This window comes from Myotis lucifugus, unplaced genomic scaffold, assembly GCF_000147115.1.
Source record: "Myotis lucifugus unplaced genomic scaffold, Myoluc2.0 scaffold_738, whole genome shotgun sequence".
Classification (NCBI taxonomy): domain Eukaryota; kingdom Metazoa; phylum Chordata; class Mammalia; order Chiroptera; family Vespertilionidae; genus Myotis; species Myotis lucifugus.
The window spans coordinates 18,887-35,126 of record NW_005871786.1 but is presented as its reverse complement, the minus strand read 5'-3'; the positions used below and the strand labels follow the sequence as shown (position 1 = coordinate 35,126).

The 16,240-nt window shown below is 51.1% G+C and overlaps 1 protein-coding gene across 1 annotated transcript; it reads right to left on the bottom strand.

Moving 5' to 3' along the window:
• Positions 1-10: 10 nt before the first annotated feature.
• CARM1 (coactivator associated arginine methyltransferase 1) lies at positions 11-16,011 on the bottom strand (the record flags this gene model as incomplete). Its single annotated transcript, XM_006105953.3, has 15 exons — positions 11-1,212; positions 1,369-1,437; positions 1,706-1,783; positions 1,934-2,046; positions 2,138-2,227; positions 2,313-2,450; positions 2,903-2,992; positions 3,164-3,249; positions 6,682-6,763; positions 6,939-7,029; positions 9,073-9,250; positions 10,388-10,498; positions 13,105-13,209; positions 14,163-14,269; positions 15,886-16,011. Coding segments are annotated over 15 exons (1,607 nt in total), but the record flags the coding sequence as incomplete, so codon positions are not given.
• Positions 16,012-16,240: the final 229 nt, after the last annotated feature.

Sequence of the window (16,240 nt, the reverse complement as noted above, 5' to 3'; positions counted from 1 at the left end):
TCCTTGTTTATTTTGTTTTTTCTTTCTTTTTTTTTTTTTTTTTGAGGGAAATATCCCTGCAAGGCCCCTTCCCAGACTGAGAAGGGACCAAAATGCCATCATCATAGTAGGGACTGGAGCATCTACAAATACGGAGGGAAATACACAGGCCTAATGTCAGCTACAAGGAGAAAGGACGCCTTCCATGACATGTCCTTGAGGTTTCTCTGTGTCTGCCCCAGTGGCTGACAGGGACCCTCCTCCCCTCCAGGCCCACAGGCCTCCTATTCTAGCTCTTGGCAGGGGGACCCAGACAGGCTCAGGGACAGGACAGCAGCAAGAGGCAGGGGCTGGACGGAGGGCTTTCCCAACAGCTGGGGTGGGTTGTACATTCAAGTGTGAGGTGAACCCTTTTGTGAGGGGCCTGTGGGGCTACACAAGCCTGGCCCCACCTTGTCCTGAAGACCTGGCAGGGCCACCCCTCACCACCGAGCCACTGAGTTGGGGACAGGGGCTGCTGGCTCGGCCCGGCCGGCCTGGTTTTTTCAGAGGGTCTGTGGATTGACACTGGTTCTTTTTTGTAAAAAAATAAAATTAAAAAAAGCAGCATGTCACGCCCATTGTGACCAACGCCTGGTAGTTGAAGGGGAGGCCCCATCTAGCTAGGACTGCCTTCCCACTAGAGATAGGCAAGGGAGGGCAGGCGCCGGGGAACTGGGCAGGGCTAGTTGCTCCCTGCCACCTGCCAGCAGGGCCTGCAGCTGTCAGGCCTGGACACGCCTGTTCCATTAGATGTTAAGTCCAGGTCAGGATGGAGAGGGCAGGAGGGGGGAACAGGGCTCCCACAACATGATCTTGTGTAAAATATGGCAGCGACACGCGCTCAGAGCCAAGATGTGGTGGATGGTGGGGTGGGAGCGGCGGCAGCAATGTTGTGTAAAAAAGTGTCCAAGTTCCCATAGCAAAGAGGACTGTGACTGGTGTTTGGGCTTCTCCAGTACAGGGTGAAAGCCGCCCGGGCAGAGGGATGGGTGGGCAGGGTCTTCATTTGGTTTCCTGGTGCTGTCAGTCCATTCCCCACTGGAGGGGCCTAGCTCCCGTAGTGCATGGTGTTGGTTGGGATGGACATGGGTGAGGCCATTGAGATGGCAGGGCCGCCCATGGTGAACTGGCTGTTGACTGCATAGTGGGCGCTGGAGCCTCCGCCACTGCCGCCTTGGGTGCCGGAGGACCCTGTGGAGCAGGACATGGGCACTGAGGGACAGCTCTGCCCCCTCGCCTGCCCAGCCCCACAGCAGAGTCACAGGGAGAGAGAGAGCAGGCGAGAGGGCCAGTGGGTGGCCCAGCAGTCAGCATGCTCACACCCAGGTGACCCTCCCCCTCCATTACCTTGGACAATCCCTGTGCTCATTATGGAGCCCATCCGGGAGTGGGTGTGATTGACAATCCCCGTGTTGGCTGCGCAGCAGAGGGAGGAAGGAAGGGAGACGGCGTCACCGCCCCCAGCCAGCTCAGGCCCACGTTCTGCCTGAGGTAGGCACTCCCACTCACACTGTCACCAGGGTGCAGGGAGGGGGAGTGCAGCAGTGGCAGAGCGAGGCAGAAAGGAATGAGGACCTCAGCCAGGAGCCCCAGGAAGAGGAAAAGGTGATACAGAAGGCCGAAGCACATGGGCCATCCTGGGCAGCAAACCCTCCCCCCATTCCCCAGACCCAGGGACACTCACCTAAAGGAATCAGATTGTTGTGGCCCACACTGGAGCCGCCAGAGATAACACTGCTCAGGTCGTAGGCAGTTGGCATCCCTGTGTCCAGAGAGGGAGATGTCAGGGGTGGGGACAGTGTCCTGTTAGGGGTTCCAGGGACCAGAACTGCCAGCTTTACCCAGGGAGTGCTAGTAGGTGTGACCAGGAAGTGGCTCCCCCACACATACCCCCAAACAGGGACCTGCTCACCAGTCACGGTCATCCCACTGCTGAGGTTGTAAGTGCTGCCTGTGTTCCACATGTTCTCTGAGGGGGATGTGTAGTGGGAGCCAGGTGGGGGTGAGGGTGTCGTGCCTGTGTATCTGCAGCAGAGACGGACGCATGGGCAGGGCCAAGGGGCTGCAGGCCAGGAGAAGCCCCCTCCCCCTGATGCAGGCCGAGGGCCCATCTTACCTGAAGAAGGGGTTTTTCAGATCCAGGAGGTTACTGGATTTGGAGCCCGTCTGGTCTACCTGGGCCACAATACTGATGTCATAGCTCTGTCTGTAGAGAGGGCAGGGGTTGAGGGCCATGAGCTGGCTGGGTGGATGAACCCCTTCCTCCCCCAGCCCAGGGTGGCAGCTTGCACCTTTTGTTGGCAATAAGCAGACATGTCCCTGAGAGCGTGTCCCCAGCCTTGGCAAACAGTGGTGACTGGAACAGGCACCGGACCTGGTACCAGTGGGTCAGGGGCTCCGTCGGGGCCGTGGACAACCACACAGTCATTCTGCCAAGAAGGGACAGGCATGAACTTGACTGGGCTGGAGCCACCACCCTGTGCACCAGGAGCTCTCCCCAGGTGTCTGCCCTCTGATACGTCTTCTGGGGCCCTGGAGCTAAGACAGGCTGACCACCCAGGTAGTCCCAATCACGTGCCCACACACATACACAACAAGGAGACCACAGTCACGGGGTGCTCGTTCACCCTGACATACATGCCAAAGACGGACCAGGTCCTGTGAAGGATAGTCACTCAAAACAGGTGGACACTCTCCCTTTTCACAACAGTCTCTGGCTCAGGGCAATCTCTCACTGTCTTTTGGGAGGGACAGGGGAACCTGGAGGGTTGTCCTGCCCTCCCAGCTCCCAGTCAGCATCCAAACCAGCCAGGCCTGGGGTTCACAACTGCAGAGAGGTCCCAGGGGCTGGGGACAGCATGCTCTGCTCCGTTGAACTCACATGGAGCCAATGAATGCGACGTCAAACCAGAAAGCCAGACCGTGAACCAGCCCGGAATGCAGCATGTGAAATTTGAATGGGATTTCTATCCTGGAAAGCAAAGGGCAGTGATTACTGGGGAAGCTGAACAGAGGCTGGTAGGAGAGAAGAGGGGTGGCCAGGTGCAGAGTCCCAGACCTTGGCCCACTTGCCTGCCCTGGGGCAGTAGAATGCCTGCAAGAGCCAGCAGTGGCCCAGGACGAGGGGCGTGAGGGCTGGTACCTGTGCAAATCCCCTTCTTTGGCTTCTAAGAAGTTCACCGTGTACTTGACAGACTTGGCCATCAGGATCCGGATGTCAAATGTGTCCTGGGAAAGACCACAAGGGTGACCTGGCTTCGAGCTCAGGGGCCAGCAAGGCAAGGGAGAGTCCTGCTCTTCTCTCTGAGTCTGGCCATGGCCTCCAGGACATTCAGGTCAAACCAGTTAGCCCTTGTCAGACATGCTGGAGGAGGATGAACTTTTACCACACCATGGAGGACAATTAGATGACAGCTCTCAAAATAACAAGTGTTCATATGCATTAAAGACTTCCACTCCCAGGAGTTCAACCTACAGATAGATGTGCACATGTACAAATTCACACATCTAATTACAGACTGTCTATAGTAGTGACATACTGGGAAACATCTAATTAAACTGGTGGCCCATCCATAAAAGGCTGTATGTGAAAAACAACAAAGAGGCTCTTTATGAACATACGGGGAAAGATCTCTGAGATAAGCAAGTCAGAGAACTGTGTGCTGATGTCCAATCACAGCTACGATGCAGATTTTCTATCAGACTTACATTCTTGCCAAGAATTATATGAACCGAATAAAATACAAAGGAAAAAACCCAGTTGCTTGAAAGCACTGGAGAGCAATAGCAGCAGCCAAGGCTTTGGGGGCCAAGATCCTAGAAAGAAGGGAGGTGTTTTTTCCTGTGCCTTTCCCTCTCGATATGGGACCTTTCGGCGGCTTCCCTGGGTCGGGAAAGCAAAATGGGGGCTCAGGGTTACCAAGGCAGTTGGGACACAAGGAGCCAAGATGCTAAACCACTGTGCTAAAGGAAATGTGGAAATACAAGGTGCATGTGCTGCATGTGATTTCACTTTGTGGCATTTGCCAATTCCTGAGCTGTGTGTAGGGTGGGGGTTAGAGGACAAGAGACCAAGCAGAAGGCACTAAAAAGCTAAGGAAAGGTTCAGCACCATATTAGTGCTGGGAGGTTAGAACCAGGGCTCACATAAACCACTGCAGGCTACACCCTAAAGCAGCAGCAGTTCTCAAAGTGTGGTTCCTTCCAAAGCACCCAAGGTCAAAACTATTTTCACAATAAGACTCAGATGTTTTCTGCCCAAATTCATTTAACTCACCTGTGATATCACAACAGAGGAATCCAAATTTAAAATGCCAGTATCCTCACTGAAAAGTTTTGGACAACAGTTTTTGTTCTTAAAAATGCTATTTATGTTAATAGACAATGGTTTCACGACTGTTGTTTTTTTTAAATGAGTTAATAAATATTTTTAAATTTCTTGGGCTTAGGTTTTGTTTTTCTGTGTGTTTTTTTTAAAATGTTTATTTATTGATTTCAGAGAGGAAAGGAGAGGGAGAGAAAGATAGAAACATTGATGAGAATCACTGATTGGCCAACACCTGCATGCCTCCCACCAGAGATCAAGACCACAACCTGAGCATGTGCCCTGATCAGGAATCAAACGAGACCTCCTAGTTTAGCAGTCGCCAACCTTTCGGACCTCATGGACCACCACTGGTTGGCGACCGCTGTCCTAGTTCATAGGTAGACACTCAACCACTGAACCACACTGGCCGGGCTTAGTTTTTAATATCAATAGACAGAGACAGTATATCAATAGATATAACACACATTAACAAAAGTTCTTTGGAGTTCTCCATTTTTAAGAATGTAAAGGGAACCTAAGGTTAAAATGTTTGAGAATTAATGCCCAGGAAATATACCAACAGAGTCTGAAAAGTAGCCATGAAGTATCTCACTCAAATGCATGACAGGACCAAGTGATCTTGTCTGAAAAAACAAATCCTTGAAAGAAAAAACATCATCCAGAGCATCTACAATTTTGCATTTTGGCATTTGATAACCAGACACCAAGAGATAGGACCAAAGGATGAGAACCAAACACCAAGAGAATAAACAACAAAAACACAACACTTATCCAAATACTAAAAGTGATCAAAGACTTATAATTAATATGTTCAAGAAGGAAGGTGAAAATATGGAGAATTTCACAGAGAAATGAAATTCTCTCTTCCTCTCCGAAATCAATAAAAAAAAAGATAAAAAATAAAAAGAATTTAAAAATCAGATTAGACATAACAAAGAATTGGAACTGGAAGATAAATCAGTAGAAAATATGAAAATGAAGCAACTGAGGAATAAAATATGGAAATATAGAAAAGAATATAAGAACCACTTGAGACATGGTGAAAGGTGTAATGTACATGCAACCAGAACCCCAGGAGAAAGAAAATGGTGCGGAGGAAGTATTTAAAGAGATACTGCTCAAGAGTCTCTCAAAACTAGTGAAAGACATCAAGAAGGAAAAACAATTATAATGTATTAAAAGAAGGCAAGAAAAGAGTTAAAAAGAAATAACAGGAGAAATAGAAAAATAGTAAAATGAAAGTCTTATATCCATAAAAAGCAGCAATTACATTTGATGCAAATGGGCTATTCACTTAAGACAGAAAACATTAACCTTGTTAAAAAACAAAAACCCAAATACATGCTACTTACATGAGACCAATCTCAAGTGATAAGGAAACAAAAAGGTTGAAAGCAGGATGGAGAAATATATATTGTACAAAGATTAACCAATATAAAACCAAAGTAGCTAAACTGCCATCAGAAATAAGGCATATGGCAAGAAATACCACTTGAGGTAGCGACACTTTTTATAATGATAAAAGGACTTATCCAACGGGAAGATATAATAATCCTAAACCTGTATGCACAAAATAATGTAGTATCCAAAAATGTAAGGCAGAAAGTATCAGAACTAAATGGATAATTATATCTACAATCAGTAATAATAGAGATAGTGATTTCACCAACATGATTAACAAATGGGATCTGAAAGTAACATACCTCTGTATTCAACAAGTACACGTAGAACATAAGCCAAAAGAAACTTCATAACGGGCATAAAGCAACTCTCAATTTCAAAGGACTAAAATCATACAGTGCATGTTCTCTGACCACAGAGAAAGACAGAATGGTATGTTGAATATGCTATATATAATTTGAGAAAAAAGGTATATATATACATTTGTATATGTACATTTAGGTATAAAACTTCTCAAAAGATATACATGATATATTGTTTGCCTATTGGAAGGAGAACTGTGTCTGGGGACAGGAGCAGGAAGGGTTTTCACTTTTATACTTTCTTGATTTGTGTACCCTGGGTCTATATAATCAGTTCAATAATTAAAATCAGTCAAATAAAATCAGTTCACCAAGGATCAATTCATCTAATAACAGTTCATGTGTGCTACATGCTTACTGTGTGCTAAGTGCTCTATATGCATTGCCACTTTATTCCCAACACATCTGTAAGAGAACTCTGTTCAGGGGCAGAAGGGAGAGCTCAGAGAGAAAGTGGTGTCCCTAGGGCTGCAGCTTGCACAAGGACTGACAGGACCCGCCCCCTCCAGCCCCCCAGAGAAGTGCCATGCCCAGTGCTAACTGTGATAGCACCTTGGGTGCCCCACTCACCACTACAGGCTGCCGGAAATACTCATCCACAGCGGCACCTCGGAGGGCTGACAGGTCCACTCCATGGAAAGATGGCTGGTACCTGCAGAAAGCCCCAACCCCCACAGTAAGGTCACCAGCAGCAGAGAGGCAGGTGGGTAGCCTGTCTTCTCTCCCAGCTGGCCCTCGTCCAGCCCAAGTCTTTCAGGTCCTACTGAGAATAAGGAAAAAAAGAGGCAGGGCCATCCCTGAGAAGGCAGGACACGCAGGGCACTCACCAGAAGTTGGCCTTAGTGAACTGCTCCATGTAGAGCTGTTCATCCGTGAAGGGCGCGAGGTGGACATCACCAATGGTAGGGAACATGTTTCCTGGGAGGCACGGAGGGTGCTGGCGTCATGGTGGGACATTCTGCAGGGCCTGGCAGAGCCTCCAAAGGGCCCCAGGACCTCCAACCCTGGGCCTTCCCAGCCTCTCATTCATTCATCCATTCATTCATGCATTGGTATAATGCAGAGGTACTGGGCACCTACTGTGCCAGAGGCCAATGAGCACCTGACATGCACTATCCCTGCAAACCTAGAAAGCCAGCCAGGGAGAAAGGAGAGCCTGTCCTTATGTCCCATTACTAGGGCTGGGAGACAGGAAGGAACCCACCAGAGCCTCAGGGTAAGCAAGTGACGCCTGGGGCCCTGCTCCATAAGCCATGCAGTGTTGCTTAGGTGCTGTCATCATGGAAATGCAGCCAGGGAAAGCAAAGAAAAGTTCTCTGGACAAAGGCTAAACCCCAGGCTATGGCGGGACCTCAGCTGAGGCCAGAGGCTGGGTGGAGGGTCAGCTGAATCCCCACAGCTGAGACTGTCCAGGCTCCTGGCAGACATGGTGGGCCTTTTAGCCACCCTGGTCTGGCACATGACTTGAAATGGGAGGGGCCACAGGGTCCTCCATCTGTGTGACTCAAGGAACAAATGAGTCAGGGCCAGTGGCTGCCTCAGTGAGTCTAGGGCCGAGTCACCTGGGCTCCAGGTGTGGGCCTCCCTCCCTTTTCCTATTGGGGATGAGGGGGAGTCAAGGCACTAGCAGGATTCAGGCTGGGGTCGGGGAGCGGAGATGGTCTACTTTGGCTAAGAGACCACTCGCTGGGCTGCCTGCCCAGGAGTCTGCTAGTCACTTGGAGCATCATGCCCCAGTCCTAAAGACACCTAAATGTGTACAGCTGGGAAGAGGGTTCTTTTCAATCCCCCAAAGAGCTTCCTGAGATCAAATGAAGACACACTCATGTAGGCAGGGCAGTGGGGGCATCACTGGCTCCAGGCCTCACTCTGGGAAGGCTGTGTGAGCAGTGGGGCAGAATGTTCAGCTGCCCACCAGAGCCTGACTCCTGTCTGTCCTTACGTCCCATAAGGAGGAGTCCACTCTGCTGGCCCGGCCCCCCCAGCAGGCTTGGCTACCTAAAGGCAGAATGGGAGGAAAGTGGGTCCAGACAACCCCCTAGCGAAGCCTGGCTTCCCACTCACAGCTGGGAAACAGGACACCGTTGTGAGAAATGGTAGTCACCTCCCACCTCCAGAAGTGAAGCCCAAGGCAGGTCCCTGCAGCCTGGATCCAGGAAGGTCAGAGGACCAAATAGGTGCTTCCCCACAGACCAACCCCCCTGCCCACCCTGGGGCCACCAGTCTGCTGGCTTCCCACACCTGTCCTGGCCAGGTCCTCCTGTGCCACATGCACATACGCATACACACAATCCCTGCTTGTACAGAAATACTCAAAGTCACACAACCTGAACCAGGAAATGGACACATCACAGATCCCCCCTCCAGAGCTGGGCACAAATGCACAGGGATACAGACGGGTAGGTGTAAACAGTGACCCAATGACCTAGGAGCATGGACGAGAGGCACAGAGCCACAAGCAAGAGGCCACTGATGGGCATGCTAGACAGCTAGCTGCCCCTGCAACACACGGACCCTTGCCCCATCTCCCTGGCTGAAGGCAAGGTTACCAGGTGAGGAATGAAGACGATAGGTCCACTCCTCTGTGCTGACCACAGAACACCTTCCATATCTGTCACATTCCCAGCAGACACTATCCCCAAGACACCAGGGCATGAGATGGCAGGCACCCTGGAGGCTCTCAGGGGACCTGAGAGGAGCCCTTCAGTACCCTGTCCAGGCGGGCTGGGCAAGTGGCTGTGTGGCCTTGTCTGGGGCAAGATGGGCATAGGGAACAGGGAAGGGGGGGAAGGAGGAAGGGAAGCATGAAAGCCCAGATGCCCTTAGCCCCGCAGGCCATCGAACAGGCCATCAGAGAGCTGAACCACAACTGTGCCCACTGAGTAGCAGCCAGGGGCGCCCCAAAGGGGCCCCGGTGGGTGCACCCCTGGTGCCAGGCCCCGTGCCAGCAGGGACACTCACCACCAGGCCTCAGGTACTTCTTGGCGTGGAGGTAGCTCTCGAGCATGCGCTCATTGAAGAGCATGTAGCCCATGGGCTCCGAGACAATGATATCCACCTGCTCAGGGAGCGAGACCTCTTCTACCTTCCCGGGGATGACCACGATGCGGTCGGTGAGGTTGTTACTCTTCACCAAGACCTGTGGGTGGGTGGGCCAGAGGGGTCACGGGGGTCCCTGCACCCACTCATCCACCACGCATCCTCAGGGGAGGGAAGGCTTCTGTCCCCATGTGGCCACCCAATTCCCTCTGCCTCCTTCATCGGCACCCTAACCAGAGCCATGATTAGTCACAGCCTCAGTCCTTCCTCAGGGCCTTACCGGATCCCTCATGTCACCATCAATCCTGAGAGGGCAACTGCTAATGGGAGTTACGATGGGAACGATAGGCTTTGCTACAGCCACCAAAGCTAAACTTGGATATACTCTCCACCCCAGCACTTCCAGTGCTAGAAATTTGTCCTATGAACATAATTGCACACAGAAGAGGTGACACATGTATGAGGAGGCATTCAGTACAGCATATGTTTGTGCTGCAATGATGGAAAAACAGCCTAAGTGATGATGATAATCTGTGTCTAACACAGTGGTCCGTCTGGGTAAAGGGATGCTCTGTGGCCATTAGAAAGAGTAAGGAAGCTCTTCATATGATGACACAGTAGCAAATAAACTGTTAAGGGAATAGAGCAGGTGTTACCAGCTGTATAAGACCTCGGCAGGCGAAGAAGGGTACACATTGCTGATGGAGCCACCCAATAGCTCTGCAGAACTTGCATATGTGTCCCTCTCCCCCTGATGAGGAGGCTGGGAGCAAGGAATGGGGAAGGGAGCAATGTCAATGTTTACCCTTTTGTGGCTTTTAGGTTTTGAACCTTGTGAATGAAGGTTTCAGTGCAAAAAAAGGAACAAAGAAAATGACAGCTTAAACTAATGAAATGAAACCCTGTTGTTACCCACATTTCACAGATGTGGGAAGTGGGGTTCAGAGAGGCAGGCACTGGCCAGGTCTGAGACCTCACCTGACCTGACTGCACAGTCCCCTGAAGCACAAGGCCACCAAGCCTCTGAAGACCCCAAATCACCCCTGAACCCAGTAGGTGACTACCAGTTAAGGAGGGGACACCACCTCAGCTCAGGTTTTGGGGATAAAAGACCAAGGAGAAGTGATGTCCCCACAATCCCCTAAAGCCAGGGGGTCAGGTCTCCTGGGGGCTCCCAGGTTAAAGCGGGCATATAGCTGAAGGACGAGGACTGCAGGGGTTCCAGTGGGCCACTGACCTCGGCGTGCTGGGCCATAGTGCTGGCCTCCACCGCGTAGATCTTCCTGGCTCCAGCTTGGGCGGCAAAAAATGACAGGATTCCAGAGCCACAGCCAACATCAAGAACAATCTGAGGAAGGATGGAGCAGTGAGAACGAGACCCCGTGATCACATCGCCAGGCTCTGGCTCCCTGCAGACTCATGCAGCTGAGAGCCCTGCAGCCTGCCTCCCCTTGGCATGGGCCAGCTGCCCATAGGTTGGTTTCTGAGCCACCTAGAGCACATGGGAGCCCCCAGGTCTGGATCTGAAGATGGTAGAACAGGATTTCTGAAGACAGCTAGGGTGTTAAAACCATCACGTGCTCTCAGACCTGACTCAAGAAGAACTGGTTGGGTTGTGAACTATCTGTGCAGCATGGTGGATACCTGGCTGTCACAAGTGAGCCTGCAGTTTCTCGGAATGAGTGCTCAGTAGATAAAGGACACCTCTGAGCCCTGCAGCATGACCACTGAGGTCCACACAGAGGGCAGGAGCTGAGCAGCCCCTAGTCCCAGGCCCTACAGGACATTCCTGAGTACTGGGAGGAGTCCCCAGGGAAGTTTACTTGGCCCCAACCCCATGGGCCCTATGGCCTCTGAATCAGCTGGGCTGAGTACTGTGGTCCTCCCCAGAAAATGGTGCAACAACTGAGAAAGAGGTGTCCTTCTGGGAATTCTACAGCCCTCACAGGGGGGAAGGAGTCCAAGAGGTGTTGGTGGCAGTGTGTTCTGGTTGTGTACCAACCCTAGCCAGGAGAATCAGCCAGTGGCTGGGCTGGGGCAGGTGAGCTGCCCGAGCCCTGAGGCCAGCTGGGCACCCTCTCAAGGGCTGCTGGTTCCCATGCCTTGATCTTTTGGAAGAATACAGGCTAGCGTGTGGTAGATCATCCCTCATTCCAGATTTGTCTGACTGCTTCCATGTCAGCAGAATCAGGATAAAAGTTCCTGATGATGACATGTATGTGATTTCTAAAGCAGAGCTGTTCTGGGTACAGCGGCAGGCACAGAGTGAGCGCCAGAGGGGCGCTGTGATAGTCGGGTGGGAGGGCCTCGGGGTGCCTCTCAGAGCTCTGGATGAACCAGGAAATGGATTGGCATCCTAGGAGAGCTGGAATGGACTTTGCTGAAGGGGAGTGCACTTCCTGGGCCCTAAGCACTGCTCCAGCAGCCAGGAGGAAGCTGGGGACCCCAGGAGGACTCTGACAGGCATGCTGCTGTGTCCAGGACATATTCCCGGGATAAAGGGTCAGGCCCTGGGGCTGAGGGGGCTTTAGTGTCCTGAGGGGATTCTTTGCGATGCTGGGGGTGGGGTGGTGGTGGCATGACCAAGACAATGGAAGAGGCAGATCTACATGGATCATGTTGAGAGCCCACAAAGATAAGTCGAGAAAAACACAAGCTCTCATTTGGGTCAAAATGGAGGAGAAGGGAATAAACTTTCACTTCTGAACATAGATACTCTGTACTGTTCTTTCTTTTTTTAATCATGAGCATAGAGCACATCCTCAACGTCATTTCATTCAATGTTGTTCATTCTAACGTTGATAAGGTGGCATAGAAACCTAAATCTTGCTGGTAACAATTAGCCTAGGGTACACTGGTTTCCTTGTATGTCATTTCATTTAAAATCACAGAACCTATTGACGACAAAATGTGAGGACTCACTGTATACTATATCTTAAAAGAAACTAGGGCCCTAGCTGGGGTTGCTCAGCGTCGCCCTGCGGACCGAAGCATTACAGGTTCCAATCCTGGTCAATCCACTGAGTCAGGTATGTGTTGCAGGTCTGATCTCCAGCCCTGGTCAGGGTGCTTGAGGGAGGCAACCAATCGATGTATCTCTCTCACCTCGATCTCTCTCTTCCTTTCTTTCTCTCTCTCTCTCTCCCCTCTCTCTCTCCCTCCCTCTCCCCCCCCTCCCGCCTTCCCTACCTCCCTCCCTCCCTTCCACTCTCTCTAAAGAAAAAAAAAAATCAATGGAAAAATCCTTGAGGTGAGGATTAACGAAAAAATAAAAATTAGAAGATATTGCATAATTTATTTTTTATTTTTATTTCTTTTTAACATATATTTTTATTGATTTCAGAGAGGAAGGGAGGAGAGAGATAGAAACATCAATGATGAGAGAGAACCATCAATCAGCTGCCTCCTGCATGCCCCCCACTGGGGATCACAACCCCGGCATGTGCCCTTGGCCGGAATGGAACCCAGGACCCTTCAGTCCGCAGGTCGATGCTCTATCCACCATGCCAAATTGGCTAGGGTATACTGCATAATTTAAAAAAAAAAAATTGGGAACTAGATAGTCACATTACATCCACATGACTTGATAATATGTCCCAAGACATACCATTATGTGGGGGAAAAGAATTTTGCAGGAAAAGTATGAAGTAAAACACAATCCTAATTGTGTGTGTGTGTAAAGATTAAGTAACTCTAAAATATATATGCTGGGGCAATGATTGTTTTAGAAGGAAATGACAGAAGTCTTTCATGTCTATATTATACATGCTGGGTTCTTTGAGTTTTGACAAAAAGTAGATTTTGCTTTTGTAATCCGAAAAAATTTAAGATAAAATCCGCAAGCAAAAAAAAAAAAAAAAGAGAGAGAGGAGGTAACTGCCACAGTGAGACAGGCACTGAGCCTGAGAGAAGCGGTGTGAGAAAGAAGAAGAAGTCAGAGCAGGCCCTGCTTACCTTGTCCTTGAAGTCCGTGTGGTTCTGCAGTATCGCACGCTGGTAGGTGCCTGTCCGCACATAGTCCTGCATCATGTTCTGCTGCTGGGACAGGTAGCCATAAAACTGGAACAGAGACACGCCAATGGCACAGGGCACGCGACGGCACAAATGGCCGAGTCCCTGGCTGGTCCAAGACAGAAGAAGGGCCACCTTGGGCACAAACCTCCAGCAGGAGGCTGTACCCTCTCTGCTGGCCCCAACCCCTCTTGCAGCTGCTGGCTACTTCAGGAGAAGGGAGCGAGAGCCAGAGGCAGCCCCGAGCACAGACATCTCCACGTCACGTGGCCAAAGGACACAGCTGGATGCCATCTGGACCTGGAATCCACCAGCAGAACTCAAGATTTACCACAGGCAAAGTTCTGGAATTGGGGCCAACTGACCCATCTTAGGGAACTCAAAGAAGCAGAGTAGATCAAACAGAACCCTAGGACTCAGAGCGCCAGGCGGGTGAGGTGCTGTGGGGTCTCTCGGTAAGACAACAGGCGATCGGGAGGCAGCGTGGCACCTGGGCAGGGGCACAGGCTTTGGCATCAGGCAGGCCTGGCTTCCCATCTTGGCTCTGTTGCATAATAGCTGTGTGACTTGGAGCAAGTCACTTAACCTCTCTGAGCCTCAGTTTTCTCATCTGCAAAATGGGGACAATAATAGTACTTACCTCCTAGAGTTGTTGGGAGGGCACAAGCACTTCCATACGTGTGAAAGCGCTTGGACCAGTGCCTGGCATGCCTTACATGGTTGGTACATTCTATCTGTGCTTTCATTATTCAAAACATCTGTGGACCTAAACTTCATCTGCTCTTGAGTCCTTCCAACAACAACCCTCTTAGACAAGCCCTGGCATCTCCGTTTCACAGGTGAGGAAACTGAGGCCCAGCAAGTGGAGGAAACCTGCCCAAGGTTACACAGCTAGTAAGGGCAGAGCCAGGACGTGAACCCAAGTGGGCCTGCCCTGTGCTGCGCAGCCTCCCGGGGGCCATCAGGTGACGGTGGTCTGCCCGGGGACCACATGTACCCACCTGGAAATACTGCACGGCAGAGGACTCTTCCGTCCGCTCGCTGAACACCGACCGTTCCAGGGTATGGCCCCGGCAGGATTTCAGGATGTTGTAGAAGGAACAGAAATCTGGAAGGGGGAAGCTAGATCACGCATGGCAGTGTTGGGGATGTGAAGGTTCGTATGAGCCAGTGACCCTCCGTCTAGCTGCACACCCTGACTTTCCTGCACTGAGCATGTGTAACTTGGTGATTTCTTTTTTTAAAAGGCAATGATGAAACTTAAGGAAAAGAAGGGTAGCCAAGTCCGCCACTTGGTGGCTGACAAAGGCAACTGTCTCGTACTCTGGGGTGAGTGTGCTCCACATGACTGGTAGCAGTGGGTCCAGCACTGGCTCATCAAAGGACAGTATCGCTGGAGCCTTTGCAGGGCACAAGCCTGCAACGCTGGGCGACAGATTTCTGGGATTCACCCAGCAAGTCCACCCAGCAGTGCAGTGGACACAGGAACATCACCTCAATATCCCACAATAGGGGACTGATGGACCTTAGTGGACATAGCAGCATGTCAGAGAACCAATCACCATGGGTCTACATGACTGGATGTTATACAGCCTTCAAAATTAACTACGTTTATTAACATAGAATGATGACCACTAACTTGTAACAAGTAAAAAAAGGTAGAACAAAATCAGAGATAGAAAGTAGAAGGAAAAATGCCAGCAACTGGGGGGTGGGGATGTGGAGAGTGTGTAGTGCACAAGGATGATTAGCCGGAGGCTGGTCTGGACCATGAGAAGTCCGCTTCCTGGGGCAGAGCCAAGGGAGGGGCTCCTGAGAGCTAGTGGTGGCCGTGGGCAGGTGGCCTCTCCAATTGGGCTCTCCTGCACAGCCTCTGCCGCCCACCAGACCCACTGATTTCTGCTCTGCAGTGACCAAGCCCTATTGCTAGACCTTCAAGCAGTCTCCCACCCTAGGCATCCTACCACCTCCACTGCTGCCCACCCCCCACCTCAAGCCCTCCTCAGTAACCTCATGTGTCTGCTTGTGTCCTCTCAGACAGGTCTGCTTAGAACAGTGGTTCTCAACCTTCCTAATGCCGCGACCCTTTAATACAGTTCCCTTATGTTGTGGTGACCCCCAACCATAAAATTATTTTCATTGCTACTTCATAACTGTAATTTTGCTACTGTTATGAATCGTAATGTAAATATCTGATATGCAGGATGTATTTAGGTGACCCCTGTGAAAGGGTCGTTGGACCCCCAAAGGGGTCGCGACCCACAGGTTGAGAACTGCTGGCTTAGAACCTTCCAATGACCTCTCTGAACTCAGAACAGAGCCTCTGCTTGCCTCAGGACTTCGTCTCACCCTCCTCCTTTGCTGTTGGGAGTGCCAGGCCCCAGACCCCACCCGACAGGCTCCTCCTAGAGGCCTGGGGTGCAGCCCAGCCAGGTGGTTAGAATAGGCCTCTTAGAAGAGAGGACATATGAGCCAAGCCCAGAAGGACCTAAAGGAGCCTGTGAGGAAGAGTCTGGTGCAGAGCATTCTAGAAACCAAGATGTGCTGACTGAGGACAGATCGCTACATAGAAATATGATTTTGAACAACAGTGGAGCCTTTGCTGGGACAGATGGATGGGCCATAATTTAACTAAGCTCCAGGCCCCCACCAGCCATGGCCCAGCACCGAAGACCTCCTGGCTCTGGGTGTTCCGTGTGCCACCGGGACAGAAGGGTCACGTACCGTTGGGTGTAGCGAACTGGATGAGGACGCTGTTGCAGCCCAGGGTGATGATGAAAGACTGCTTGCCCACGCGGCTGCACTCCGTCTCACGGGACACCGAGCACTTGAATACACATATATCTTCATCTATGAGGAGAAGCGGGTGTGAGCCAGCAGGCCCCAGGGCCAGTGAGCAAGGTTCCCTGTCAATTACCTTAGAGTCTTGTCCTCACCACCCTTTGGCTTCCCTTGTTTCCAATTCTTCCAGGGTGTGACAGATCCCTCCCTGAAAGTGCTGCCATGTGCCCAGCCCATGCTGAGGACAAGGTGATGGCGGATCAGGCAGTGGGGACGCAGGGACACAGCCTGTCCAGAG